General features: G+C 46.6%; 10 protein-coding genes across 10 annotated transcripts; 2 read left to right on the top strand and 8 right to left on the bottom strand.

Annotated features, from left to right (window-relative positions):
- Positions 1-216: 216 nt before the first annotated feature.
- GGI43DRAFT_415088 (40S ribosomal protein eS19) lies at positions 217-1,749 on the bottom strand. The gene is made up of 3 exons (XM_083207118.1): positions 1,606-1,749; positions 1,190-1,253; positions 217-1,127 (listed from the first exon to the last, which is right to left on the bottom strand). The coding sequence occupies exons 1-3, from the start codon at positions 1,636-1,638 to the stop codon at positions 775-777; spliced, it is 450 nt and encodes a 149-aa protein (XP_083056906.1). The 5' UTR covers positions 1,639-1,749; the 3' UTR covers positions 217-774.
- A 434-nt stretch (positions 1,750-2,183) lies between these two features.
- On the bottom strand, positions 2,184-4,686 carry GGI43DRAFT_425356 (Zinc/iron permease; the record flags this gene model as incomplete). The annotated part of the gene is made up of 2 exons (XM_083208500.1): positions 2,184-3,271; positions 4,680-4,686. 2 exons carry the CDS (start codon positions 4,684-4,686, stop codon positions 2,184-2,186), a joined length of 1,095 nt encoding a protein of 364 aa, XP_083056905.1.
- Positions 4,687-5,599: 913 nt separating this feature from the next.
- Positions 5,600-6,798, bottom strand: GGI43DRAFT_415085 (Hsp20/alpha crystallin family protein). Its single transcript, XM_083207117.1, has one exon. The coding sequence runs from the start codon at positions 6,529-6,531 to the stop codon at positions 5,788-5,790; it is 744 nt and encodes a 247-aa protein (XP_083056904.1). The 5' UTR covers positions 6,532-6,798; the 3' UTR covers positions 5,600-5,787.
- A 211-nt stretch (positions 6,799-7,009) lies between these two features.
- On the bottom strand, positions 7,010-10,456 carry GGI43DRAFT_415083 (WD40 repeat domain-containing protein). Its single transcript, XM_083207116.1, has one exon. It carries the CDS (start codon positions 10,335-10,337, stop codon positions 7,293-7,295), a length of 3,045 nt encoding a protein of 1,014 aa, XP_083056903.1. The 5' UTR covers positions 10,338-10,456; the 3' UTR covers positions 7,010-7,292.
- Positions 10,457-10,943: 487 nt separating this feature from the next.
- GGI43DRAFT_209788 (uncharacterized protein) lies at positions 10,944-11,955 on the top strand. Its single transcript, XM_083200185.1, has 2 exons — positions 10,944-11,692; positions 11,755-11,955. The coding sequence occupies exons 1-2, from the start codon at positions 11,333-11,335 to the stop codon at positions 11,902-11,904; spliced, it is 510 nt and encodes a 169-aa protein (XP_083056902.1). The 5' UTR covers positions 10,944-11,332; the 3' UTR covers positions 11,905-11,955.
- On the bottom strand, positions 11,868-14,241 carry GGI43DRAFT_209781 (uncharacterized protein). Its single transcript, XM_083200184.1, has 3 exons — positions 13,841-14,241; positions 13,084-13,769; positions 11,868-13,024 (listed from the first exon to the last, which is right to left on the bottom strand). Exons 1-3 carry the CDS (start codon positions 14,120-14,122, stop codon positions 12,007-12,009), a joined length of 1,986 nt encoding a protein of 661 aa, XP_083056901.1. The 5' UTR covers positions 14,123-14,241; the 3' UTR covers positions 11,868-12,006.
- Positions 14,242-14,321: 80 nt separating this feature from the next.
- GGI43DRAFT_415080 (mitochondrial distribution and morphology protein 10) lies at positions 14,322-16,165 on the bottom strand. Its single transcript, XM_083207115.1, has 2 exons — positions 16,029-16,165; positions 14,322-15,976 (listed from the first exon to the last, which is right to left on the bottom strand). Exons 1-2 carry the CDS (start codon positions 16,123-16,125, stop codon positions 14,541-14,543), a joined length of 1,533 nt encoding a protein of 510 aa, XP_083056900.1. The 5' UTR covers positions 16,126-16,165; the 3' UTR covers positions 14,322-14,540.
- Positions 16,166-16,326: 161 nt separating this feature from the next.
- Positions 16,327-17,402, bottom strand: GGI43DRAFT_415077 (mRNA splicing protein SME1). The gene is made up of 5 exons (XM_083207114.1): positions 17,251-17,402; positions 17,160-17,187; positions 16,764-16,826; positions 16,617-16,710; positions 16,327-16,557 (listed from the first exon to the last, which is right to left on the bottom strand). Exons 1-5 carry the CDS (start codon positions 17,298-17,300, stop codon positions 16,502-16,504), a joined length of 291 nt encoding a protein of 96 aa, XP_083056899.1. The 5' UTR covers positions 17,301-17,402; the 3' UTR covers positions 16,327-16,501.
- A 521-nt stretch (positions 17,403-17,923) lies between these two features.
- GGI43DRAFT_430473 (SDR family oxidoreductase) lies at positions 17,924-18,878 on the bottom strand (the record flags this gene model as incomplete). Its single annotated transcript, XM_083209259.1, has 2 exons — positions 17,924-18,096; positions 18,179-18,878. The coding sequence occupies 2 exons, from the start codon at positions 18,876-18,878 to the stop codon at positions 17,924-17,926; spliced, it is 873 nt and encodes a 290-aa protein (XP_083056898.1).
- Positions 18,879-24,533: 5,655 nt separating this feature from the next.
- On the top strand, positions 24,534-27,156 carry GGI43DRAFT_415072 (uncharacterized protein). The gene has a single exon (XM_083207113.1). It carries the CDS (start codon positions 25,283-25,285, stop codon positions 26,753-26,755), a length of 1,473 nt encoding a protein of 490 aa, XP_083056897.1. The 5' UTR covers positions 24,534-25,282; the 3' UTR covers positions 26,756-27,156.
- The last annotated feature ends 664 nt before the right edge of the window (positions 27,157-27,820 follow it).

Here is a 27,820-nt window from a genome sequence, read left to right as displayed (position 1 = left end):
TAAAGGTATGAGTGAGAGAAAGAATTTAAATACCCAAATAGATCTGCACAATTCAATTCCAATTTTCTATAAATTTTGAGTCGCATATTTCTTCTTCTCGCAAAATTGCTTGCTGTCTTCCGTATTCACTTGTAACAAACAGTTCTTTGATACCAAACTACTCTCTCACACGTATTACGTCTACTCGCTACCCTACATCAAAAGCTTTTTGTGTATTTTTTTTCTTCGCATGTTTGGCTACGGTCAGCTATATACTACTACTGTAGAATAATTTAGAAACGCATCTCTCAGTGTCGATGAAATCGAGATGGTTTAAGTACTGGTATGGAACTAAGATGACTGAAGTGTATTTCACTTGTCTTAGATCTTCAATATATATCCCAAATAAACACAGCTAGCTACTGGGCATGCATGTCAGAAATTTTCAGTTGGCAAATTAATTTGACATGAACTGTACCACCGTATATAACAGGGAGTAAGCAGCCAATTGTATATTCCCTTGGGGGAATCTATCGGCATATCACAAGCATTTATCACAGCTTGCAGGCTGATAATTACGTTGGCTCATACAGTCACATATCAAGGGAACACAAAATTGATCATGAAGAGACGGCTGCGACACGTCCAGTTTGATAACCGAAAGCCCAAAAACCAGAGGGAATCTTGTTCATACATCTCAGACTAGAAGACCGTACGCCCATTTTAAATGCCGCCCATCCATGACAATTGAAAAAAAGAAATTAAAAGAGGTTTCAACTTTTTTTATTGGAAAATTTACTCCTCATCCTCCTCCTCGGCCTCAGCGGTGGTCTGGGCAATACGGTCCAAATCACGCTGGCCGGACTGGGTGATGCGGCGGCCACCCTTGTCCTCGTCCTGCTCAACGACGCCGATCTTCTCGAGGGACTGGAGGACCTTGCGGTCGACGGAGCCGGAGGCGTCAACGTGGTGAGAGGGGCGGTTGCCACGGTTCTTGGCAGTGCCGTGGACCTTGCGGAGACGGCCAACACCGACGGTCTTGCGGAGGTAGACGTGGCGGGCGACGGAGGCGGCGCGGACGTAGAACCAGTCAATGTCCTGGGGAGGGAGCTCCTTGGCGGGACCAGTCTTGACGGTGTCAACCCAACCTGAGAGAAGCATGTTAGAAAACAGTTGTATCAGGAGAGGCTATCATGGGTTAAAAACATACCGGGGATGGGCAGCTTGCCCTGACGCTTCAAGAAAGCAGCATAGGCAGTGATGAACTTTTGCGCCTGATTACAAAAGATCCCATTAGCAATTATTCCGTCGTCAGAAGTCTTGCGACTCCCTCGCGCCTGCTCCTAGATCCCTCAAAGAATTTTTCTTTATATATATCTCTACATTCCACACTCGTTCACAGTATGTATGTCGCCGGTCCGAGGCTCAGACAGCTGGTATTTCTCAACTCAAGCCGCTGTGGCTCTGCGGCGCCGACCACAACATCGCAGTATCGGAGGCGTCGATGATATTTTTTGTTTCTTTTTATTCTTCTTCGGGGCCAAGTTGCGAGATCGTCGAGGAAGGTCGTTCGTGGGGGGAAATCCTAAAGATTCATTTTTTTCATTTTTTTCAGGGTAGACCTACATCGACATCGCGAACGGTGATTCCGCCGGCCATTTTAACGGTGTTGGATGGGTGGTTTGGGGGAGAACGGTGAAGCTGGTGGGTAATTGACTGGGCTTGAAGGTCAGAGAAAAGTTCGTCTAGATTGAACGCGGGACAACAAACTGTGAATCTGGCGCTAACTAGGGCTTGCGACCCTAGCGCACTTGAGTGAAATTTGCACTAGTGCTTTGTGCTGTGATGACTAAGAGTCAATGAATCTAAGGCGAGCGGAATTATGTCGGCTAAATGATTTACATTTTGAGCTGTATGTGGGTACGCGAGATGGCGCTAAAACAAAGCAGAGCAATTAAGCATGGAACTGAGTCAAGTATCGAATCACAAGTATCATAGGTAGCTCCTTGGCAGTCCAAATGCGTATCATAATTGAAAAGTCTATAATACAGTAATGTCTACTTTTAGTCTTGCCCAGCCCAAAATGCAGTGACCGACGCGCTTTTGAGTAAACCCAACCATCCAAATGCAATGCCCGATATAAGTATCATGCAAATCATAACGAAAAGACAAATCACAATAATCAAAAAAACCAGTTTTCCCCGTTACGCCCATTTCGCTAGTAGAGACATGATGGCCACTCCAAATGCTACGCAGCCAAAAGCAAACAGCTGAATCTTCAACGGTGCTCTTCGCATGTGAGGGTTGAACATGAATTCATGTGCCAAGAGCTCAACCAGGCCCGTGTACATGAGAATGCCGGCGCTGATGGAATCGAAGATGCCGTTAACAAGCTTCTGAGTATTGGCGTTGTTGGGTCTCGCGCCTATTCCAGCGGCCGTTCCAATTGGGGTTGCGATGGCAAATGCGAAGCCGAGTACGTATGGTAGCCACCATTTATTCTTTGGCCAGGGGGCTGTTGCCAGTCGTGATCCCAGACCGAGGCCCTCGAACATTTGATGGAACACTAGTACGACGAGTAGAACGACGAGGTCGTCCGTGGTACCGAGCGTGAGACCAATGAACACGCTGTGGAAAACAACACCAAACTCGAGAATGAAGATGGCTGTGAGTTGACCCGCCAGGCCACCATGTGAGTCGCTGTCTTCATGCTCATGGCCATGGGCAAGGTGGGCCTCTCCTCCAGGAGGATAGCTCACATCGTCGGGAAGGCCGGGAATGGTTGTTGGATCTGGCCCACGTAGGACACCTTTCTCAAGATCGTGAGGGCAAGCTTCTGCGATGGCTTCCTTTTCGGTCGATTTCTTGCGAACCATTGTTTTGATAGCCGGATCGGAATCGCTGTCAGAGCCAATTGAGTGGCTATGTTCATCTTCATCACCTCCGATTCTTGCAGCAAGGAGCTCAACAAAGAACATGACCATGACTGTCATCAAGCTGATGCACAGAGCCCAAGGGTAGTCTCCTAACCGAGGAGCAAGGCAGGGGTCTGACAGATTGTCTATTGCTGGGTCCAATAGATGCATCCATGCGGTCGCGATAATCACGCCAGTACCGACATATTTGCAGATGAAGAATGTGAATTTGGGTACGTGCATCTTTTGCTGTCGAGCGAGGAGGATTGGTGCGAATGCGCCAAACACTGCAGCCGCCATGACGATGAAAATGGCGCCAATACGCAGCCCGCGGTTTTGGAGGTCGACAACTTCTCCATTGCAGTTATCCAATGCGTCTGCCATGATGTGAGTGTGTTTGTTGTCAAAGTAGTTGCAAAATTAACGTGTAGTCTTCCTCGATATGGCTACTTTGTAGGCCAGAGACGCCGAGTGAGCCGAAAATGCCCACTGATGATTGTACACTCTTTCAAGGCATAAATAGTCGAGACAAGGCTATGGTAAAAATGTGCCAGATGTGAGGGAGAAGAGACGATGAATGCCTCTATCTCTATAAAAGGAATCCCGCTGCAAAGCTTGGCCGAAGCAGACGCGCTCAACGACAGTTCGCAAGGGGATGTTGCCGTTGAGAGGCGTTGTAGGCGATATTCTGTTGAATGCTTTGAAGGTAGAATGAAGAGTAAGATTAGATGCTCGAAAAAGGTCGAACGACTGAAAAATGCTCAAACGCTATGCAGATATAGCAGAGTTTCGCCAGTCTAGATGCAAGGGATAGGCAAGAACGACGATGCTGCAGCGCTCAAGGGAGAAACACGGCTCGGTAACCGGACAACACTGGTCGATGTTTCGTTGGAAAGATTCCGCTGAGTCCTTTTCGTATTGGCAAAGTATTTAGTGCTTGTTCCTTTCTCTTGTCGACAATTGGAAGCCGGATTCGAGTCACACCAGTCGGAGAATAGATTTGACCAGCTTCCAGAGGAATCGCAATTAAGGGGAAAAACGGTATTGTGGGGATCAAACAAGCTTAATCTGAGCTTCACGGCAATGTCGTACAGAATGCAGTGCAGACTATGCAAAGGGCGTGTAAGGAATAGTTTCTTGGGATTTGGTACGTGGATTGGGTGCAAAATGAGGAGCGAATCGACTTTGGGGCTGTGGGAGGCAGAAAAGGCTGCTCATTTTTCGGCCCCGCATACGTCAAGACGTGATGAGAACCTTGATGGCCACCGTCCTGGACTCTACGCCCGGCGAAGCTCCACCAAATATCTTCTTCGTTTAGCACCTTCTTCCGGGGGTCAATGATAATTATGCACTTGATTCCATGGTAGTATATTATGTGCGTATACTATACGCTTACTACAGCCATCAGTACTATCGAGTATAGCGAGGCTGAATCGGCGTGCTTGATCCGATGCTGCAGAAAGAGCAGGAAAGGGGGCAGCATCAAATCAAGAAAGTTAAAAACCTTTCACTCTCCTATAATATACCTTCTGCACAGTATAGCAGATAATTTTTCTCTACTTTTCTTAATCTCTGCATTCGCTGGATGGCCACGTCTGCGCCAAATAGCAGCTGCAGAGCGTGGTATCGTGATGCGAGTCATGGGGTCCAACCGTCGTAAAGCAAATGGGGAGGCGGGTGTATGTCCCTTTTTGGCCCTTCAGGCGAGGCAAGAGGCTACCGATGACGGGCGCTCTCAAATTACCTGCGCCCTGATTCGCCATGGCTGAGCTAGCGCGTCCCCACACGCCATCCTAGGGACCGTTGCTGAAAAATCAAGCTGGACCTGGGCCATCAGGGTTCTCACGAGAGTGGCATAGACATTGCTAGCAGTACTTGGTGCGAGGCATCACTGCTGCTTTTACCTTGGGATGATTTGCTGTGATGCTCTGTTGAATTTGAGCATTCTTATGCAACGCAATGACGCAAAATTATGCATAGTAATTAGTATGTCCAAGCATCTATGCAGCCCATGTCCAGCTTGACGTTACTACCTTGTAGTTGGTGTTGGCTGCTCAGCCACGATTTATCTTTGTAGACTATAGAATATCGATGCAGGGTTATTTGTACTACTAGGATACAGGGATACCAGGTGCAAGATGCAGCTTAGGTGTCTCCATCACCAGTGGCTGTTACCCCTCAGCTTCATTCATAACCACTTATAGCAGACATATCACCAAAAATAATGCGCAGTGTAGTGTGAATGATATATTTGGGATAACTTTGTATTCAAAATAATGCAATGAATGGCAATGTATTAGAATCGCTTATCTAGAGAGCACCAAACACTGGCACCCAGAGATTTATCAGCAGTTGCTATGGGGTTCCAAGTGTATACCTTCAATCTGCTCCCGCACAGAGAGAGGGATAGGTATACACCCTCTCATAGGAAATTCGTTTTCTTTATTTAATGACGCAAAAGGTAATAAGATGCAAGTGACATAGATGCGTATGAGCTGGTAACAGTTATCTAAGTTATCATATAGACTGACTTTTATCCGATAGCTTAATAGGGAATCTTTATATATATGATCTGTTGGCACCAGTACCCCTCTCAAGTCTTGGTCTATACAGAAAACGGGAAACCAGTTATCATATGCTGGCAATACAATCAAATGTTGTAGAATTTACGCTTTATGTTTCACAGAAATATGCAAATTAGTATATGGTTTAATGAAAGTGTATTTATTGATTAATAAACTATATGTAATCATCACTGCAATACTTAAATGAGTGGTCATTATCTTCCACCGCCTTTGTCGGTTGTTAATTCAACTCCAAAAAACGCCCAGCATATACAGCTCATCATCAAATTTTGTTATCAAATAGAATGTTTTGCTTCTTAATGAAGTATTTAGTTGACAGTAATGCGTCGAGGCTCGTGCTTAGCAGCCTTGGGAACAGCGATGCTCAGGATGCCGTCCTTGAAATTGGCTGAGACATCGTCCTGGTTGATGCGAGTAGGGAAGCTAAAGGTTCGCGAAAATTCGCCAACGCTGCGCTCAGTGAGCCAGTACTTGGCAGAGTCGGCTGGCTTCTGCTCCTCAGAAATCTTTGCGACTTCGCCCTCGCCTTCTTTAGCGGGAGCAGGGGTGCCGTCTTCAGTTGCGTCCTCGACGGTTGTCTTGTGAGAAGATGACTTTTCCTTGCCATCAGTGATGGCGCCGCCGGTGGAGTTGCCCTCCAGGGCGCCGGCGGGAGGAGTGCCAGAGGTGTAGGTCCTCTCGACTTTGCCCTTGACAAGCAGGGTCTGAGAATCTGTAAACTCGATGCTCACATTTTCCTTGCTCATGCCGGGCAGTTCGCCATGGAGCTCATAGGCAGAGTCAGTCTCGCGCACGTCGAACTTGGGTTGCCAGTGGGCGAGACCAGTGCGGCGACCACCTTGAGTGGTGTCATTGCCTTGTCGAGAGTACTGGTCAAAGTCCTCGAGGAGCCGGAAGAGAGGAGTGAAGGAAGCCTCGGGAGAGTAAAAGTTGCGCTGGAAGAGAGACATTTTGCGAGTTGGTGTGGTTGTGAGTGGTCTTAAAGAAGATGGCTTAAGAGTGCGACTGTTGCGAGAAAGTATGTTGCGAAGAGGTGCTTTGCAGTTTTGCATGAGAAGTTGTTGTATTGCTTTGATTGTTGTGATGCTGATGATGAGAAAAGAGTCGAACTTCAGGAGTTTGCGAATGACTTCTTTATACTTGAAGAGCTGTATCCGGAGATTTCTCTCCAAGGTTCGCGAAAATTCTCTGGCTTGAGTGGCCTAGACATTTCTAGAATAGCACTGAGGTTAAAGTCACCCGATTGTGACGTTTCCATCATCGCTTGACTATGGGTAAAGTGAGATTAAAGTCAATGTGATGTGATCGAGACTCTGCACGATGAATCATGCGTTGACGCGAAACCGCTGGCAGCGCCTACAAGATACCAGCGGGTACTAGAAGCTTCTGGGCGATTCTAGCACTGTGGTTCAAGTAGACGTGCTTAGGTGCTTGGTATCTGTGGGGCGGTTTTATTATGCGTAGAGACATTCTCTTTGACTAAAATACAGTGCGTAGCACAGTATTGTTGATGCCCTTGGCGCAGTACATGCTATATCCATACCAAAATTGAGCAACATGATCTATCAGTAAGCTGTCATAATACATACGCTCAGAAAATGATTTGTTATTCTGTTGCGAGACGGTGGATAATTTGATGACATGGTGGCTACTAACTTACGCGACATTGGACGAGGAGAAGCAATCTGCATTTCTTTTTTGTCTTTTCCTTGGGGTGTTATTGAATATATAAACATATATAACTCTATGCTTCAGTTAATCTAAAGAGGCAAAAGATACTATAAAAAATGGTAATCCCTCCAAATTCTGAATACTATTCGGCCAAGTGTGTAGAGCCCCTTGAGCCCAAGAGTCGTAATATCAGTATACGCCCTGACCATGAGCCAAGAGCAATCAATGACATCGACGATGCTCGCAACACAACAGAACTAGAACTCCGATGATCGGGTGGTAACCACAGCAGATTCTCTGAGTTCTCCTTGATCCACTCATTGTCTTTACTTATCCAATAGCCTTGCATATATGACTCTAAGCTGGTTGCCTGACTTGATAGAAAATCAAGACTAACCGTCCCCCTATCCGTATGAAGAAAGGAGCCAGTCACGTCAAAACTTAGTTTTCGAAGTGGAGTGCCAACAAATACTGTATGTAGGCATTGGCCTGTTGCCAAGTCCCAGATTGCGACACCATCATTGCTTAGCGCTGATACAAGCTTGGTTCCATCGGGTGTAAAGGTAATGGCCGTAGAGGCTACATTATGCCGATAGAGCACTTGCAGACAGATGCCATTTACTGGATCCCAGATCTTGATAGTGCGATCAGATGAACCCGATGCAAGCCGCACGCCATCCGGCGAGAAAGCGACAGTGCAGACATCGCCATCATGGCCCTCAAGAGTCTGTAGGCAACTGCTTGTTGCTAGATCCCAGATCTTGATAGTACGATCCCACGATCCAGACGCGAGTAAGTTGTAGTTATTCGGTGAAAAGTCAATGGCACTAATGGTATCACTATGGCCCTTGAGAGTTTGCAGCACATGGTTTGTAACTGTATCCCAGACCTGAATGGAATTATCTCCCATTCCTGAGATGATTAAAGTGATGTTATTTGGCAAAAAGGTAACGGAATAGACAGAATTTCTGTGAACGTTGAGCCTTTGCAGACAATGGCCGGTTTCGAGATTCCAGATTTGGACAGTGCCATCAACTGATACTGATGCGAGCCATACGCCATCTGGTGAGAAGACCATACTGTAAATTTGTTCGTCATGCCCTTCCAGTGTTTGTACGCCCGGGATCCATTCCTCATCGCCCATATTTGGTTTCGTAACGATCCATTCCGGTTCCTCATGCCTAAAAAGTTCATTTATGAGGCTATCGGCCGGACCAAAGACGAGCGCTGAAGTATATGCCTGGAGTGGGCTGCTTTGGATCGATACCATGTGGTCTTTAATAAACCAGTACGCATGTCGTACTAAATCTGCCAACTGACTCTGATTTTCATAGGTATTTTCAGACCGAATTGTTAGATAATTGGGCGCGTTGGCCATCTTTTGGAGTAAATGTTGCAGCTTAGATATTGAGAGCACTCCCTCAGATAAGCTGTTAACAAGACTCAGAGATTCAAGCCAGTATAGGTATTTTGTTCTCAAAAATGTGTCCACCGTGCTGCCGTCATGGAGATCACCATGTTGTCTGACAAGCTGTATGGAGTTCACAAGGTGTTTAACCCAATACACGCACGAGTATCTCGCCGCTGCCAGTGGGTCTGGGTCAGGCCGTTTTACTTGGTCGATTGGATATCCGGGGGCGTCAAGGCCGTAGATATCACGTCGCAGTGTTTTTGACAAAACTTGAAGGGATTGTGAGAAGATGATATAGTGTTTGTGCTCCATCCCGGACGCAAACACTGTTTTCGCTGCCTTTCCAATCAAAAAATCTTTCGTAGATTGATGAACGAATAAAATGGTTCGTTCATGAATGGTTAGAAACGAGCTGCAGAGCCCTATGGCCTGTATCAAAATTTCCTCATCCAGCGCACTATCAGGTACATGGGCAAAGGATGACAACTCATCAATTGTGATTGGCCGGTATACAACTGACATGACGGCTAAGATATGTAAACAGATATTGGATATATCTGAACCGCAGATCTGATTTAGCATATGGGTGTACAATGCGTCGAGCCCAGCCGGAAACTCAGTGAGCTTTAAGAGAACATTCAATTGTATGGGGATCTTGGCAAGATCTTGGCAAACCAAGGCCACCCAGAGGAAAGAACTCCTTGCGTTGGCATATAAATAGTGATTAATCGCATCTTGTATCTCTTCGTTGTAGCCTTTCACTCTCGCTAATTCGACAACTTTATGCTGGATATACATCCCAAGAGCTGTAGAAATGGACCTATCGTTTAGCTCGAGAGATATTTCCAATTTCTGGGCCATGGCAAAGCCTTCCTCTATATCTCGCAAGTTGCGGCTGGAAACGAGCCATTTGATCTTCGAATTCTCTGCTGATAGCTGAGCAATAAGGTCAATAAGCAAATCTCGGTCTTTCGTACACTCATCCAGTGCATCAATGATAACGTAGGTATCATTCAGACGCCTGTCTCGTACGATTTTAGAAAGGATCTTGGACAAAGCCCCCAATGAAGTCCCATTCGTGAAGAGCTGATCTCCAACTTGGTCGTATCTACTTCGCGCATGTGATAGAAGTATAGGCTGACGATCAGCCAGCATGTGGTTTAGACCGCGCAGTACGGCTGCAGCATTATTGGTGCGCAAATCTGAAGCCTGGCAGAAAAAATAAGATAGTGTGTAAGCTTCTTGGTGTTTCGATTCTATCATGGAGTTCAATTCGTCGATGATATTGCATAGCAACATGGTCTTGCCTTTTCCAGGATCGCCTTTTATCCACAGCAGATTGTCTCTTGGATGACTATGCCATTGCTTGAATTCGATATTATCCAGAATCCATAAGCATGAGTCACGGAAAAAGTTGCTGTTGGACTTTTCAATGCGCTCCTTATCCTCGCGGGGATCTGTCGTCCGGAGAGCTTTCAGACAGCTTCGATTGCGGGGATATGCCATTGGGTCATAGACAGCATTGGCGCCAATGTTATGATCGAGGGCTACATCTGTTTCTTCGGAAGATGCAGTTGAATAAACATCGTCAAAAGCACCCGCTGTTGGTGTTGGACCGTCCAAGCCTGGCGAATCCAACGTTAGGATAAAAGTATCGCTATCTCGAGGGCAAGTTGTAGATAGAGAAATGGTGCCATATCCAATAGAGCTCTGTCGCATCTTTGACTTCGCTGAGTCGTTTCTGCTCATGCCAATGAGCCATCGTAGCTGCTGCATGTTGATTGTCTGATGAATTGCTGATGATGATGTTTGCAAGGCAAAGCCCTTAATCAGGGTAGAATATGGATTTGCTGTACAGTATCCCTAGCGGCCCGAAATGTCTTGCGGTCGCCAATGGAAGTTCAGTGGCAGGTTAGGCGCCTTATGTGAGATGATGGAATGCATGCATATAAGATATCACGTGTGCTAAATTTATGTGCAGAAGTAAGATAGGGCTACAGGAGCAAAATGAGAAGCAAAATTAGGTGAGAGAATAATATGAGGCTGTATAAAACTGAATATATTGTAAATCGGTTTTGATATCGAGGTTTTGAGTAGTCTTCTTTACAAGCACTTAGTATATGATGTTTAATCATTTATAACGAGCTATTCCTCTTTCAATTGAACTTGCATTAACGACCGAGGTTAACTGCTCAAGTATATAACAGTATAGTTAGACACAAATTGTTAATTTAGTTTAAATCTAGAGAACACGAATGAAGTGGAGGAACAGTTTGTGATTAGTATGCAAAGACCAAATATGGAAAATGATAGTATTATTATCTGACATACCCAAGGTACCAACTCCTAAATACCCTTGTCGGATTGACTAAGCAGTGTTTTCATGCAGATGCTCTTTCTTCAAAGATGATGTTAAACTAGATTGAGCTAGCCTATCGAGGAGCATTGAGTTACAAAAGATGCTCTATGCTTACATATAATCTAATCTGTGGAAACGCTCTCATCTTTGTCGCCAGTTTTACCTCTATCGGGATGATCCAAACAGGTCAATAGCTCCGGGCTGTATGCATAGTATCCACGATGAATTGAGTGAGATTCGCTGTTGGCCGCTAAACGGGAGGTTCCCCGATATAGCCTATCACTAAACTAATACGCCGTTCCCACTTGGGTTCCCGCGCGCGAGTATAAATAAGCTACCATCTCGCTCTTCAAGCTATGTACAATCAGCACTAATAAGAATATCCAGTGTTTCTTTGTTCTATTATATCACAATGGCATCTAGCACGGCGAAAAATTCATCTACGGGTCGTAGGATCCCATCATCGTTAATTCCAGTTGTGTCAACGTCTCTCAATGTGGGCATGGCTCTTGGCGCCTGGATAACAGTTATCCCTTTCACAAACGTCGCATATCCAGGCCCTGCAATTGCCGTCTGGTTCAAGGACTTTTTCAAGCCAGGTTTCATTGGAATCACATCTCTCAGTGCAATTACCATTGCATCAGGAATTCGATCAGCTCGCACTCGGGATCTTTCGGGGACAACAGAGGGTCAGGCCAAGGCGAAGACAGCCTCGCGGTGGGCGATTGCAGGACTTATGTTTACGCTTATCCATTTCGGATTTGGAAATTCGGTACGTGATGCTGTTTCTGGCAACAATATTCCATAGGAATAATTATCTCATGATTTCTATAGGTGCTCGGGTTCATGGACCGTATTCTGGCCAATCCCGAACTGGCTCAAGGGGAAATGGCTGGCTGGATTAAGCTACACACAGTGAGGACGCTGACAACTGATGTACCGGCCTGGTTGTGCTTCGTTGCAGCTTTGTTGTCCGAGCTGTAGTGAACAATTGTAGTTGTATGTATTCGTTTAAAAATGCGTTTATTGAATGTATATGTGTATACACATTCTGTGGTCTTATCCTAACTTACTGCTCCCCTCGCTTTATACATGGAGGGGACCAAATCCGTAAAATAAATCACTCCATTCTCTCCCGCGACCTCGAAGCGCCAGCCACAACTTCTCCAAGCCAGCATCGTCCATTTCGATTCCTCCTTGGATGGGCTCCGATTCATCCTGTCTGTTGCTGTTCCCAGCATCTTCTATATCCATTAGGCTCTCTTCTATCATTGATGAAGTTTCCTCGCTGAGTTTCTCCTTCTTAATCATTTCCAAAGCAGGATGCGTCGCTTTGTACTTTTTCAAAATCTCTATAGAGAGCTGTAGCAGCTCGGATGCCATTGGTCCTTTTGCTTCATGCAAAAGCTTCCATGCGTCGGTCATTGTTGCGTCGGTTTCCATTGTCCCGCCCTCGACACTATTGGCTAGACATCCATCCAGAACAAAGACTACGCATGCCATGAAGATGCTACGAAACTTGATATTCATGCGCTGGCGGAATAAAATGAATGTTGAGTTTTCAGCTCTCATTTGGTGTTCTATGCAGATGATTTGCTGTGCTGCTTTCAGGCAAGAATCGTGGGAGTATGCAAAGCCGGGGTTCACTGTGCCTCGCGCCATGTATGGTAAGTGAATTTTGCAAATTTGCCCGTAAAATATCATGTTGAGCAAGTATCTTTGAGATATAATATTTGATGAATGCCGAGTATCCCGATTAGGCAATTTGGAAACATAGTCGCTATTTTCGAGACGGAAAAATGGGGGTAGTTCTCTCATAAACTGCCGCAACTTCATGTCTGCTTCCATGACTTTCAGATACTCTGCTTCTTCCGAGGTGGAATTGATGGGTTTATCAAAGTCTCCGAGATTATAAAAGAGCATTGCAAGACGAGTACGTTCGAGAAGATATGAGACGGATGTTGCCTCCTCAAGTGGGCGATCAACAATTTCTTGTCCGTCGACAATATCTTCGTCGTTTGCGTTACAAGGCCATCGTACCGCCATCTGGCTCGCCTGTATAACAGGGGAACCTCCCTGGGGGACTGATAATCTCGAAATCATCCTATTACAAAGTCATCAGCAGGAGTCGCAACCCAATAGATACATATAGAGAGGGCTCACCAGTCTGTATCTGTGAGGTTCCACCATGTCCTACGCCCAACTTCCGCCAGAATATGAGAATTATTGAGCCAATCTAGATGGATACTGGCGTTTGGAGAATCGATAGCATGGAGCCCAATCGTTTGGGCCATCGCAACTGATTGAGTGTGGAGTACTCGAGCCCTCGGCGAGATGCCTTCTAAGCTACACAGCATGAAAAAAACCACCACAATACCTTGTATGCATGTCAATGATGCATGTGTCGCTAAGTGTATATGGTGAATAATGTCCAGGGCTGTCTTAAGCCATCCTGAAGTCTGTGAGTTTGCATCTTCTGCGCAGTCAAATAAACCCTTGTTGTTGTCATAACGAGTCCATGTGTGAGTAGTACTGCAACATATCGCCAGAATAAGCATTAACTGGCCCAAGTCGACATTTTCATCTTGCTCCACGGTATCATAGAATTGATCCACAATGGATGGTAGAGAAGGTGTATGAAAGATGTGGTGAAAGTGAAGGACATCATCGATGAATTTCTCCAATAGGATGTGAGCATCCTCTCGTAAAGGGAGACATATGCATTTAATGACGCTAATCTCTTCATACAAGGTTGGAGAAGTATCGGGATTCTGCACGAAATAAGACGGCTTGGTGATGGTGCGAATAGAACGAGTGCGGAGAGTGAAGGGACTTGGCGCCAACGAATCCTACAGAACCACAAGTCTTTATTCAGCCTTGATGAACCCTTGTCAACCATCCAAAAGTCAGAAGAGCTTACTAGTAATTTCTGGTTAGCGCAGTTATTTTGAATATCTAGTACATCCGCCGTGATGAGCTGCAGCTGAGTCGACGCCAATGAAGACGGCGCCAAGTGGTTCCGATTGAGTGCTTCTTGAGACCCATTGTCATAGAGCAGTTTTGGCCCACTGCGAGGGCCATCGCGGTTACAAGAGATTCCACGGATCGAGCAATTGGAGCACGGCGACTGACGGTTGCAACGCAACTTTCGGATCCGGCAAAGCGAGCATGCGGGTGGCCGCCGTCGGGGCTGGCAACCCATGCGGTCTAGGGAGTTGAAGGATCTGTCTACGGAAGGGGTTGAGTTTCGATTCTCTCTTGTCTCTTTTCTCTCTTATTATAACTGATAATTGCAAGACGTTGTGGTTATAGGAGAGATTGTCATTAAAGAAGCAGGTAAATGCTAATTTGTCCAAAGCTACGGAGACAGCGGAGTTAAGAAACGGGAGTCGCGAATATTAATATTTGAAGCTCAATCTAGACAATCCCCAACATACTGAATCACGAGCGAAGTTAATTTCTGGCTCAATCACCTAAGATAATAGCCAAGTTTATATGAAGTATTAATTTTTATTTTGATTTTTGATTTTCTTTCAATAAATCTCTCTCAAGTAGAGTGGAGACCTCTGAGATTAGCACAATAGCTATCTATTTTTAACACTGGGCAGTACACCAACCAATTACGACGAAAACTGAATCTCCAGACCCAGAGTTCGGAATGGTTTATTCATCATCCTCAGATCAATCCCACTGCCAAGACTAAACAGCAGCGATTTTACGCGTCCTTCCCACAGCACTCCGAGACGGAGATTCTGGTCCAGCCTCGCTTTCACCACACCGGCATACTCCTCTTTCTCCTCTGTTTCTTCCAGAACTTCCTTTTCTATTTTTTTAACGGGCTGCACGGCCAGTGCCTTGGGGGGAGTCTTTTTCGCTTTTTGTTTGGAATTGACACTACCCCCGTTTGCTTTCGATCCCGTCTTCTTTTCCACCGGTTTCTCCGCTGGCTTTTCTGGCTCATCCAGCCTCCATTCTAGTTTCGCGTTGAAACTTCGTTCGGCTGGTGATGATACTGGAGGTGGCGTTGATATAATTCCCGTCGTATTTTTCGGGTCGATCACCTTTCTACCAGGCTGTGTGGTAGATGCTTTGGCAGCTGAGGGCAACTTTTGGGCCGCTTTCTTTGCAGGAGCAGCATCTGGAAAGAGAGTCTCTGCTTCTGCAACCGCACTAGCAAAGGGCTTCCTCCACAGCTCCATACCCACAGCCCATGAGCTCTCATAGCTGAAGATATTGAACTCCATCCGGGTTGCGAGACTGCAATCCTTTCCAGCCATGACCGCATAGCTGGCTGCAATATTGCCCATGAGGGGATTCATCGTGAGCGTGGCAGACAATGGCGTCCCTTTATGATCCGGCAGAGTGGCAAACCTCGCCCCTATGCTTATGCCTCCAGACTTGTTGAGTGTGCCATAGTAGATTTCTCCTCCGGTGCTGAAGCGTCCGTAGATTCTCTCTTTATCTCCGTTACCACTCCCATGGCCATTTCCATTCTCTGCAATGGAAGACGAAGCTGGATGGGTGTGTTTCTTACTGCTCAAGTCGCCTCCAAAGTTGTAGACTCCTCTGAAGCCTAGCAATCCGCCATCTGTGGAAGCCAACCCTTCAAGCGCATACCTTCCGACGTCGTATTGGACCAATCCCAGAGCTGTGCCCCCATTTCTGAGGTGTTGGCCCGAGACAGCACTGAATTGCGCCTGTAAAGCAGGAGATAGCCGCCGTACCAACAGGGCCTCTAGCTGCGACTGCGGGAGGTAGAGGCGGCCGTATAGAAGTGATTCGTGGACCCTATCCTTATCATCTGGGGGTCTCAGTGAAGGGTTATCTCGTCGAGCGACAGGTGTTAAATGGCGGTAGGATCGAAGGAGTTCTGGGAGCGGGACGTTTTCGGACTGAGGTGTCAAGAGTACTCGAAGAGGAACAGAGGAGAACAGGTAAGAGATGGAGCCATCAACAACGCCGACTGATCCCAATTGATAGGATGTAGCAAAGTTCGAGCTGGCGAGAGCTGACAGGGTTAGACGTAGACCTCGAGGAGTGCTGAAATTCAAGAGAGCTGCGTATCAAGTTAGTAGAACGTATGTTAAAGAAGAAAGGGCCAGAGTTACCATCGGTTGTCGAATTCAGCGCAGCATACGAGTTGTCACGCCTCCACCCGGTAGCCTCGTAGAAAGCACTGTGGACATAGTCCATGAACGAGCGCATCTCAGCGCCCGTTACACATGCCTATCTGAATTGGTCGCTGCGAAGTTGTGAGCTCAGAGAATCGTCACCTCGGAGATCGGGAGATTTAGCTGCGGCCACTACTGAGATCGGCAGATCCTCGGCAGAGATCTACAGGTGCGATTCTGAAGCAAAGAGCGAAGCAAACATCAATACGCGGTGGAACCTCACTCCAAGATCAAATTTGCTAAATGAATCAATTTCTATTGTCCCGATCCCATTGTTTGTTTGCTACCCAGGTGTGATACATGGTTCATAATAAGAATATCCCTTGCGTGCCATTTGAATATGGTATCTTGTCAAAATATAAGCAACTCCCATCGTCACATATCAGTATGTATTATTTAGAAAAATCAGTTTAGCTCGATAGATTCTGGATGAGAGAGACGTTGTCGCCCTTCAACAAGATTTGGCCTATTATTGTGTCAGTTTGATCAAAACAGAATACGAATCAGCGATTTCACTCGTCTTACCCAGGGGTTTCCTTGACTCCTTATCATTGGTTTTTGTGATTTGCTTAACTTCCACAGCGTCGTCAATGACCAGGTTCATGAACTCGTCGAATCCCTAGAGTAACATTAGTGTTTGGGTCCCCAATATTCAAGCTTGGTCTGACTAACCCGAATCTTGCCCTCAATACGGATTGAAAGCTGCTCGTATAACCAGACACTGACAGTAGCATTCTATCGAGTTTAAAGTTAGAAATTGATCCAGCCAAGGTATAATGCAATGATAGTCCTCCAGATATCGCTGTTTCTGCATAGCACCCGAGTTGCGAGGTAGAAGCGATTGTGAACCATCAGGTGCCTCATCCATATACCAATGGGAGCTTTGATTTGAATTTCGAAATCACAGAGGTCGAACAACGAGATATTTCATCCATCTTTTGCAGAGCATCGTTTCAATAGCCCATCACATCGCATCCCTTCCATTGTGCCCACCACCGGTCGACAGGTAACGCATCGAGATATCTTCGTGTTCGGACTATCTGGAGAAACAATTGACTAGGGACTCACATTCTGGAGCAGCTTGAAGATCATGTTACTGGAAAGAGTCAGCTTTCGTTTCCGCAATCGTGGGGCAGGCTGGTATCTGAAGGAGGCTCACATGGGGGGGAGCAAAACGCGGCGACCGCCGCCTCCACCTCGACCAGTCATGATTTTTGTTGAATGCTGGAGCGTAACTTGTCGGTCGTAAGTGGCGGGAGAAACAGCGACAGGCTGATCGTGCAATTCTGTCGCGTTGCTGCAGAAGAGCTTAGCTAGGCTGGTGTTGAGAGTGATGTCTGGAAAACTGGGCGGAGCGGAGATATAATCTGCCGCGATAGTGGTCATCAGCTCCACTTCTGATAGAGGCGCTGCATACATTACCTGCGTATGCATTCAAAAAAAAAAAATGAGAATAATTACATTTCATAAACTGAAAAAGGGGTAAATGTGATTCTAGGGCTATTTCAAATTGATTTGTTCTTATTCTATTTTTTTTTTTTCCATTTCCGCAAAGAAACACGGCTGCCACCGCGAAACTTCAGCTGGTAGAATACGAAGCATCAGGTGCATGGTATAAGTGAGCTTTAGTTGTGTACTGGACGAAAGCGGCGAGATGCTATGATAATAACATACTCGTCCCTTAGAATTATGGATGTATGAATACTATTGAATGAATTATTTTGTCTTAAAGATTTAATTTCCTCAATGAATATACTATTCTTCGTCTATAGCCCTCTAATTCTATATTGACAGCAACCCCAATTCCTGGCTTTCTTCTAGCTCTAATCAATTTACTCCTTAAATGGCCAGCCACCAAGAGAAACAGTTAGCAAGTTATCATTGATAATCTGATCCTTCTTCTCCTTGAGTTCATCTATGTCCCAATTGACCCACACCATTCTGCCCTTTAGAAATGTGGCCTCGTCACTGACTGCCCAAACACCAAAATCGCCCGAAAGTTCAACTAACGCAGCAAGTTAGCAGCCCATCAAAATTATATACTTTCAATCAAATTCAGAAAAAATATCACAGCCAATTTCACCTACTTGTATCAATACCCTTCGTTCTCCCGACTTTTGCCGACATTTCGCTCAGCACTCGCCCTGGGTGGCAGCTCACTATCACTACATCCTCCCGCTCCGCTTGTATGGATTCAAACATACGGAGCTGTGCCATTTTGGACGATAGATATGCTGACATGCCTGGGAAAAATTTTGCGTCTAAATGAGTCTGTGCGCTAGAAATGTTTAGGATCCTAGGCGATGGTGCTGCAACAGATAAGAAAGATCTGGCGACATGAAGGCTGCCTTTGACGTTAATTTCGAAGGCTTGATACCAGTTGTCGACACTATCCTTTAGCACCGAAACTGGTCCGTCAAAGTAGGCAGCATTATTAACAAGAATTTGTGGCTCTCCAAACGTGGATTTGACGGTTTCAAAAGCTTTTTGGATCTGCTCTCCGTTGGCAATATCCGCTTGAAGCAGCAGAACCTCGATTTTAGGATTAATAATGGAAATTTGGGCTTTTTTCTCTTCCAAAACTTGGAGTCGTCGCCCAATTAATGCAAGATTAGAAACGCCTGCTTTGGCGAATGATTGGGCAATAGCTCCGCCGATGCCACTACCGCCGCCAGTAATGACTGCCGTTTTCCCGGCCAAGCTGAGCTCTGGGCGCGTAGGATCAATTGCTGGGTATGTGTCGTCGTGCCATGTCTTTGTTGGAGAGGGCCAAGGTGCAGCAGCCATTGTGAGTTTTGTATCGAAGTACTGGATGGGAGGAGGGACAGAAGATTTGGCGAGTTTGGGAGATAAGAACTTCATGACATGGGCCTTTATAGATATATATAATGTGCTTTGTCGCTATGCTCCACTAGTGTTATACATAACTAATCGTGACAAAATATTCCGGAACTTTGGTTTGCTCCGGAATATGCGATGCAGCAATATGTAGCACTAGCAGGTCGACGGCGGCATATGGAATCTCTCAATTCTCCACAGCTCATAGCTCCCGATCTTGGAAGAACATGGGTCGAGTTCTTACAAATCATAAGGCTGATTATTCATATATATTTTACCGCAGGAGAGCCTATATGCTCGTTGTTGCGGGCATTTACTATCCTCTCTGCTGGTGTCAAGTAAGAACGTTGCTTACCATACAAGTACTGCTGCTCATTCTACCAAAAGCCACAAGAATATATGGTGTTGTAATCAGAACATATCAAACCTACTATATGAGTTTTATCACAGTAATATCAGGGCTCAATTGAGTATTGGCCATGTTCATAAGGTGCAGGCTCAGTGAGTTACAATTTCCCACTAAGATCCATGCACTTTCCAAATTGAGAAACTATAAACATGACTCAACAGCCACACAGCTTGCGTCATGTTATTGGGTCGCATTTTGTACTAATGTCTGGAATCTGCAAGATGCGAAATTACGGGAATAGTAATAAAAATGTTAGTTTTTGTTTACTACTTATTGTTCCTTTGCGGCTGCTGTTGTTCGGGCATATGTAATGTTTCTGACCATATTCTGACCACTCTGACAACACTAGCTGATCAAGCGTTTTACAACCGCGTATTAGCTTACACTCTCTTAGTTATTGGTTATTACAATTTTTCTAACCTCTTTTTTGGTATAATAGAAAGACCTAACATCAAAAGATCAAAAGCAGCGCCGTCGTCACGGCTCTGCCCCCACAGGCCAGTTTTATAGTGACTCTCTGTGGCTGCATTAAATCGTCTACGTCGGGTTATAGCAGTTCATTGCGTTTAAATATCTTTCATAAGAAGTGTTACAGCAACAATAGCTTTTAAAGAAAATGCAGAAATAAAATAGCCCTCATTGCTGGTAGTGAGTTACGCAACACCTCTTCTCGTGGGGTTTTGCGTATATAAGAACAGCTATGAAACCAATTCTGAGTGGAGCGCAACTTGAGTTACTCTTCACATAAAGCTGTGACCGTATCATATAGAAAGGAAAGTCTATACTAACTAGTTGGTGTTTATGGTTATAATTGGCAGCAAAATATGCGAAGGATATACCAGCTCGATCTAATTTCATTGTATATGGGTATCGAACCACAAGTTCTATTTAGTAAGATGCCCCGCGTTCTTTTCCCAAGCAACTATAACTATAGAATTATAGATAGAATGAAAGATATAATAGCAATGCAAAAATGAGCCTTTTTGTTTCACATACACTGTGTTGTAAATAATTAGCTCATATCTCTCGTCTCCAGGGTATACAAATGCCGCATCGCCCAAAACTCATACGGGAAATAACGGTTATTTTAGAGCCTACTACGCACATACTTGGAATTGAACCAAAACCAAGAAATTATCGTATCAACAGATTGGAGAATTAAGGAGAGACGTCATGGAATTGGAGAAGACTCGGCAAACCGGTATTCTTGGGGAATCGGCAGCGGGCGCTCCGGATTCACCCCCTTTGAATCCGCAACTCCCGATCCTGGCATCCACTCCTTCCGCTCCGGAGATGCGGGGGTCCCGCACGCCTTATTAAGGAGAGCTCGTGTGTTTTTTATTTATAGCAGTAGTACGAGGTAATGCTAGTCCTAAACACGAAGTAGTTTTGCGGAAAACAGCTCACAGCCTGCATGAATAAGTAGGCAAAGCTGATGTCATGAAACGCATGCCGAGATGGGCCGCCGCGAAACAGCTTCTGGAACAATGCCCTGACGATCTGATCCAGGCGTGGCAATATCCAGATATTACGGCATAAAGGGTTCATATTGAAGGAGCGGTCGGCTACCGTGATCGAACTGCGCATCGGTATTGGCCGATGCCGCGTAAACGAAGAGTACGTCGCCTGATACATGTGGAAACGTTGACACAGAATGGCACGACGGGATACTCACCCGCAAAGGCAGAATAAACTCATGCTTAAGCCGCGGTGCAACAACATTGGCACTCCACCCCGAGTTTCCTGTGTAGGCAGCAAAATCGTCAAAATGGCACAATTGACGAGCTCTGGCACGATCCCCCTTTCCGCGTTGTGGTGATATATTTCGGCTCAAAATGGAGCCGTATTTCGGCTTAAGCCTGGGAAGAGGTACGTACCTTTGGCGGCTCTGACGACCCTGTACACGATGGATTAGTGAAGTAAGACGAGTGCCGGTACATTATTACACTCGTAGGGTGGGCGGCCGCCATCTACCTAGCCGGTAGTTACCGGTCGTCTCCGGTCCTCTGAAGAAAGCGCGTGCTTTCAACGATGAGGCACGAAATTTTGTATGGGCCACGGGGAGAGCTAAGTCGGTGTCATTCGTACTTTTGAATTTCTCAGACCCTCAATTAGAAAGGGGGCGATGCCCAATAGAATAAGCGAGTAACTGAGACTGGGCAGTCTCTTACATGAAGCGAGGCCATATGACAATGGCAAGTGGGAATGACTCGGAAAGCTGAAATGACCAGTGGACGTTGCGGAAATTTCACACGGGGTTGTAATAGGCAGTATCACCAAAATTACCTTCACGTTACCCAAGCTGTATGTAACATGAATGCATGCCGGCTTCTATGTATGTAGGTGAGATCAGCCTCTGGTCGACTGCCGAGATGCTGGATTTGCGGCACTAGACATTTCTGGTAGCCGACTTCTGGTGGTAGCCGACTCTGGTAGGTAGCCAACTTCCGGTAGCCTACTGAGAAGAGCTTCTAAGAAGCATCCTGCGGGAGCGGGAAACCGGGCCGCTATGTCCTGATGCTACTCATTCACAGCAAGCATGTAAATGAGGAGGCTCCACACAATGCAAGCAACACGGACTTTGACCTGCGGGTTGATCATCCAACAGGCTGATTCTTATGCTCTGCATGCAGGTAACAGCAATATTCACATATTGTACGTAATAGCTTCACAAGGACCCTGATGGGCGCTTGAGGCTGCTTGGCTGCCAGGGGATCAGGCCGTGTTAGTGGCATGGCTGAGGCTCCCGAGACTTTTTTAGCAGCACACGTGTTTGCAGCTACGATCGCCACGATCGAGCACGGGTAGAAAAAAATTTTTTTTTTAATGGCGGCTAGTTGGCCCTATCGGGTAACCTAGGACGACGGGACCTGAACATGACACGAACAGATCAAATAAAGGAACAACTCCAGATTTACTCCAGACTGCTGCCTCATAGGGGCAAACAAGCATCAGCCTTAGGTAATGGCACCGAGCAAATGTCAAACGCTCAGCCGTATGTGGCAGTAACTTCGAGTCGATGAATCAAACACAATACAACGACCCAGAAAAAAACTTGAATGCCGTCCACTGCGAGGTCCACTACGGAGCACAGAATTCGGTAGCTCTACCGTACATCGACTTAGCAGCGGCACCTAGTCTGGATCGAGGTAGTACTTTGCAATGGGGCCAAGTATTTTTGCATTGACCTGAAAAATTTTGGCCCATCGTGAGAAAAAAGAAAATGAAATACGGAGTAGATCCAGGAGACGGTTGAAAATTATGGTCACCAGGTGACTGACACAGGCCACTACTATACCTTTTGCGGAGGAGTGGCGGCAAGTTCACGAATCGAGCATTGCTGCAGACAATTTCGCGTGCACGCCCTGCAGATGAGAGTGAGATGAATGCCGATATGCCGTGCCTGAGTTTTGAGATGCATTTGCGTGGGGACGGAGCTGTGCTTTTATATTGAATGTGGTTTTTGATGTTGGTCGAGTTGACGGAGAAATCCGAAGTTGGTTCTTTTGGCCACCCATTGAGCTACTGAGGAGCTGAGAGCATTGGCACAAGGCGCAATATACATGTAATTACTGCATAACTTGATTCAATGTTGGTGGAGAGCTCTCGTGGGATGCAAGCACGTTGATTTCTTACGTGCTCAGATGGCTGTCTAATACGTATAGGTGTGTCTTTTTCCAATTTCTAATAGGAAAGCAGCCAATTGGTAATACAAGCTACCTACCTATTTTAGGAAGCATAATCTGCGTGCCTAGTAGATACGAAGTAATGACTCCTGAGCTGGACTACACGCATGTAGCAGAGATCGTGATGCGGTGACGGGCTTCCACCTCTGCATTTCTTCGCCCTATGGAGTATTACCGCCTGGTAGGGCGCAAAAATCCACTGTTGGTTGCACTTGGCTGGAGGGCTCAACTCGCCTGCGGGCAACGTCACAGGCCATCACGCCACTAAACCATCCACTGACAACACGACGTTTAGGGCGTGGGTTTGTGACTTGCCAGCGCCTTCTAGCGCCCTCTTCACGCCCTCTTCAGGCGACAGCTCGCGTTCTCTTGCTGCTGACTGGCGCAAACAAAGGGGCCGTTGGTGCAAGGCCGTGCTTGTGTACGAGCTGGAGCCGGTTGTCATCGGTACTGTCTACGACAATGGAAGGTATTTAAACTAACTAAGTGCGTGCAATAGTACTTTAGTCTCCCACTTCCCTTTGTATTCTACACATGTGGCTCCTGTAACTTCTCAACTGGGTCTGAAAGTGGAGACTTCGACTAAGCACCACGCATGTAATAGATCCGCTACAAATTTGTATCAGCTCTGACGGAGGCGGACTACCGCCTCGCCTAAAAGTACATTTGGTCAGCAGGCCTGCTGTGGCTTGTACTTTGGTACTCACCATGTCAATTGGCGGGTTAGTAATGTTGTGTGCTACGCCCTACGTCTTGTCAAAGGGAGTCAAAGACAGAATGTTCCATGTCAAGGGATTACGAGGTATGAGCCGGTACCGGCGCTGTAATTAATGGCTGGCAGTCAACCCGCGGCTTTAGTCTTTACCGGCTTGACGGTTCTAGTTGAACTGGAGAAAGAAGGGGAAGATGGAGAGCATTTCTTGCGTGATGAATTTGTAGTTTCCATGATGGGCTGATGATGTATACGTACATGCACGTTCACACATACGGGGTACATAGAGAGCAACTGCTCATAGTGGTCCATCGGGCAAGGCCGTACGAGGATCCATATTAATGCTGTGTTCGTTTCTTTGGCAGAGCAAACAAAAAAATTCAGAATTTTACACTCTTTGGCGCAGCACAATAAAATGTGACATTGAGAGCGCGAGGTACTTTGCGGGTACCTGATGGAGCGACAGAAAGCTTCTCCGGAATGGGGCGCAGATGCTCGACACGAGGCCATTAAGGCCGTGCAATTTCCTTTCTTGCACGTGGAGCTGCTGTACCAGCCATGTACACACGTGCCTGCCCATTTTGACACATAAGTGCCTAATCGGGAAAAGGGGAGAGAGAAAGGCGAAGAAAAAAAAAGAGGACGAGACCCGCAAAATCAATCGAAAGGCGTTTCTTCATGTCGCGGCGGCGTCCCCACCGGAGATCCATCGGCCATCGGTTGGCGGCCGAGAGCCTGGGAATTCCAGGCCGGATTTTTTTTTTTTTTTTTTTTTTTTTTTTTTTGGTAGGCCTCGCCTGGTAGCTGTGTCATGACACATAATTTGCCAGACCGGCGCATGCCGAGCCAGGGCGAGACGATGGCAGGCGTATATAAGATGTTGGCGATGCCCTCGGCTTTTGGCACTGCTACTACTGATTACCTTTTTTGGATATTTGTTTACTCTTTACTGAATTACAGTTTGAATTTCAGTATATATTCATCAGCTTACTACATCTCACACAAGCCGGACCGTTAAGCCATCGAAACCTTCCTGGGCGACTTACACAGCTAGCCATTTAAAGGAGCTATCATCAAAGGTTCTTGACTCGCAAGATATAGACATACAAGCAACAAAATTACTATAAAAGAATTGCAATATTCTACACAATATCAGCATTCGACATTTGCTTACGAGGCTGGGCTCAATTCTATTCATTCCATGTCATCGGCGCCCTTGCAAAGCGATCACCAGATCTCGACCTAACAACGCCCCCCAGACGCAGCCCCTCCTTGGCACAGCGCCCGCATCTATACTGGAGGGGACCCTTTACCAACCATTCGCCAGAGCGACGCTAGGGCTGAAGAGCTGCTGAGACAGAGTTTCGGAAGGCAAATCAAAACGAATAAGCAATAGGCGAAAGCGGGAGAGACGAGAGCTGAGAAGAGCTGAAGGTGCAATAAAAAGCATCTCCGCCCTATTCTCTTAAATCGACGTTTCCGTCACCACCCCAACTATACGCAATCATCACCTTTTTCTTCCTTTAACAAGGATCAACCACCCAACATGCCCCACCTCGTCGCCAACTTCCTGCGTTCCTCGACAGGACCAATTCCTCACATCAAGGCCGTCTCCAGGTCTCGAAACACATCTCGGAGCAACTCCCGGAGTGCATCGCGCAACACCAGCCCCCATGCCTCTGACAGCGAGGACCGCCATGCCGTCAAGATGCCCGACCTCGCAGAAGCCATTAAGAAGCACCACCGCCTGTCACTGCACTTTGGCCGAGCACCCTCCAAAGAACGCCAGCAGCAGCATGTCCCCTACTCTCCTGTAGTCATTGACTGGAGCGTTGAGAGCCCGCCAGTTGTCTTCCACGGCAACACCGAGGAGAGCACTGGTGCACTGGTCTCAGGACAGATTTTCTTGGATATTAAGGAGGAGTTGGTTGATGTCGAGAGTTTCACAGCAAGCCTTAACCTGGTTGTCGCCCACAAGAGGCCTTTCCAGAACAACTGCAACGAATGCCAGACACAGACAACTCAGCTGGAGAAGCTGCAGCTTCTGGCTCACCCCGTTCCCCTGCGAAAGGGAAAGCACCAATTCCCTTTCTCCATTCTGCTGCCAGGCCATCTGCCAGCCTCAATGGACACACCTGTTGTTTCCATTTCCTACGTCCTCAACGCTGAGGCGCAATACCTCACTGCTCCTACAGACGCCGAAACCCCAAGCTCAATTTCAACCGCCAAATTTGATCGCATCATCGACGTTAAGCGAACCCTTCCCGAGCCTCTCTACCCTCACAACTCCGTTCGAGTTTTCCCTCCCACAAACATCAAGGCCGCTGCCAGCTACATCTCTGTCATTCACCCCACAGCCGCCAACAAGATGACTCTCAAGCTCGATGGACTCATGACCCACAACGAACGGGTCAAGACCGTTGACCTGTGGAAGCTGAAGAAGCTCACCTGGAAGCTTGAGGAGACTATCAAGACAGTCGCTCCCGCATGCGAGAAGCACAACCCTGGCCTGGCCGAGTCAGCGAACAAGGGCCTGCCCCGAAGCGAGACCCGAGTCATCGGCGAGAAGAGCCTCGCCGAGGGATGGAAGTCTGACTACACCGGCGCTGATGGTATCGTCGACATGGAGTTCGAATACTGCGTCAACCAGCTTAAGCAACATTCTCGTGAGCTCAAATATGCTTGCGATACCAAGACCCAGGACGGCACAGAGGTTACCCACTCTCTGCTGCTGGAACTGGTAGTATCAAAGGAGTACGCCCAGGAGGGCAAGGCTCACATTTCACACCAGACTGGCACTGGTCGCATTCTGCGAATGCACTTTGCCGTGGTCTTGACTGACAACGGTGGCATGAGTGTTAGCTGGGATAACGAGGCTCCTCCTGTCTATGAGGATGTGCCCCCAAGCCCGCCTGAATATGCTGAGGGCCAGAACCCTATTGAGTACGACGATCTCGAAGAAATCGTTGCTGCCAGGAACACAGCTCCCAACAGCCGAAGGGGCAGCCAAGAATTATAACGAACACGACGATACCATTTCTGAATTTCTTTTGCTTAATTTGCTATTTGAGCGGCTGGGTTGTTTTCAACATATTGCTATGAAATCGGCATATAACATATACCCCCTACGGCGAAGGACAAACATGGCGGCTACAATCTATTTGGATTTTTTTTCTTTGTGTTTCTTTTCTTCTTCTTTCATTTGTCTTCAACCTATACGACATGATGAACTATCAGCGAACTGAGAATATACTTGGCCAAACAGCGGCCTCTATTTCTTTTATTTTTGGGTTTTATTTTTGGATTTCAGGCGAAGGATATTAGCTACATATCATGTTCGAAATGAACAAAGGGATATATAGAATATCAGCAAAAAATAATTGCTTAGTATTTAATTAAAAATTATCATCGCTCTTCTAATCCTTCATTTGCCTTTCTCTACGTGATGTTCTACTTGCTGCGTTATCACATGCCACCGTTGAAATGCGACTACAAACGCTGCCATCATTTTCACAACACTGAGGATCTCCCGTCTGCAGCAGCCGAAAGCGATGTCGGCCTTAGCGAGGATCATCTACACCACGAACAACTTAGACGCTAAGGCTACGGCGCGATGTTGAGGGCGCTTTTACTGCCTAAACAGATTTAGCCGACAATCGGCACCATTAAGAAAATAGTAGCAGCGGCAGTCTACGACGATGCAGCCTTATTATGTCATTGATTTTACAAAGGTTGCCCTGTTTTTTAGTGCACATCATCTATCGGCTGATCTTGAAAATCTTGGGCTGATGAGCTGTGGGCTGATGGGCAGCGATATTTACTTGGTGGCTTAACTTAAATGAACTGAGGATGTTGGCTCTAGTTGTCTACGAGTCAGATTTAGGCGTTCTACCTCTTTAACTATTGTCCATATTAACCGCTTTCATACAATAGATAACAAGACAGACAGCAAACAATCCAAAAAGCTTCTTCCCCACGGGGATTGTATGACTCTTCGGCACCCCCCACAAGTTGTATCGGCGTCAAGAGTAGCGGCACCGGCGTATCTGTGGGGTCGATGCGGGAGAGAAGACGAACTCCGTGG

Source organism: Trichoderma evansii, assembly GCF_050947405.1.
Source record: "Trichoderma evansii strain SZMC 28006 chromosome Unknown GGI43scaffold_24, whole genome shotgun sequence".
In the NCBI taxonomy this organism is placed as follows: domain Eukaryota; kingdom Fungi; phylum Ascomycota; class Sordariomycetes; order Hypocreales; family Hypocreaceae; genus Trichoderma; species Trichoderma evansii.
This window is presented reverse-complemented; position numbering and strand designations above follow the sequence as displayed.

Bases quoted from the DNA above. Each gene is read 5' to 3' on its own strand.
- GGI43DRAFT_415085 (XM_083207117.1), bottom strand. From the start codon at position 6,531: ATGCAAAACTGCAAAGCACCTCTTCGCAACATACTTTCTCGCAACAGT.
- GGI43DRAFT_415080 (XM_083207115.1), bottom strand. From the start codon at position 16,125: ATGCGCTCGTTCATGGACTATGTCCACAGTGCTTTCTACGAGGCTACC. The intron at 15,977-16,028 runs GTAACTCTGGCC...CTTGATACGCAG, and splicing joins GCTGAATTCGACAACCGATG to CTCTCTTGAATTTCAGCACT.
- GGI43DRAFT_209788 (XM_083200185.1), top strand. From the start codon at position 11,333: ATGGCATCTAGCACGGCGAAAAATTCATCTACGGGTCGTAGGATCCCA. The intron at 11,693-11,754 runs GTACGTGATGCT...TGATTTCTATAG, and splicing joins ATTTCGGATTTGGAAATTCG to GTGCTCGGGTTCATGGACCG.
- GGI43DRAFT_415088 (XM_083207118.1), bottom strand. From the start codon at position 1,638: ATGGCCGGCGGAATCACCGTTCGCGATGTCGAT. The intron at 1,254-1,605 runs GTAGGTCTACCC...TTTTGTAATCAG, and splicing joins TCACCGTTCGCGATGTCGAT to GCGCAAAAGTTCATCACTGC. The intron at 1,128-1,189 runs GTATGTTTTTAA...TGCTTCTCTCAG, and splicing joins GGGCAAGCTGCCCATCCCCG to GTTGGGTTGACACCGTCAAG.
- GGI43DRAFT_415072 (XM_083207113.1), top strand. From the start codon at position 25,283: ATGCCCCACCTCGTCGCCAACTTCCTGCGTTCCTCGACAGGACCAATT.
- GGI43DRAFT_415077 (XM_083207114.1), bottom strand. From the start codon at position 17,300: ATGACTGGTCGAGGTGGAGGCGGCGGTCGCCGCGTTTTGCTCCCCCCC. The intron at 17,188-17,250 runs GTGAGCCTCCTT...GACTCTTTCCAG, and splicing joins CGCGTTTTGCTCCCCCCCAT to TAACATGATCTTCAAGCTGC. The intron at 16,711-16,763 runs GTTAGTCAGACC...ATGTTACTCTAG, and splicing joins GTATTGAGGGCAAGATTCGG to GGATTCGACGAGTTCATGAA.
- GGI43DRAFT_209781 (XM_083200184.1), bottom strand. From the start codon at position 14,122: ATGGGTTGCCAGCCCCGACGGCGGCCACCCGCATGCTCGCTTTGCCGG. The intron at 13,770-13,840 runs GTAAGCTCTTCT...GTGGTTCTGTAG, and splicing joins GCGCTAACCAGAAATTACTA to GATTCGTTGGCGCCAAGTCC. The intron at 13,025-13,083 runs GTGAGCCCTCTC...ACTTTGTAATAG, and splicing joins AACCTCACAGATACAGACTG to GATGATTTCGAGATTATCAG.
- GGI43DRAFT_415083 (XM_083207116.1), bottom strand. From the start codon at position 10,337: ATGCAGCAGCTACGATGGCTCATTGGCATGAGCAGAAACGACTCAGCG.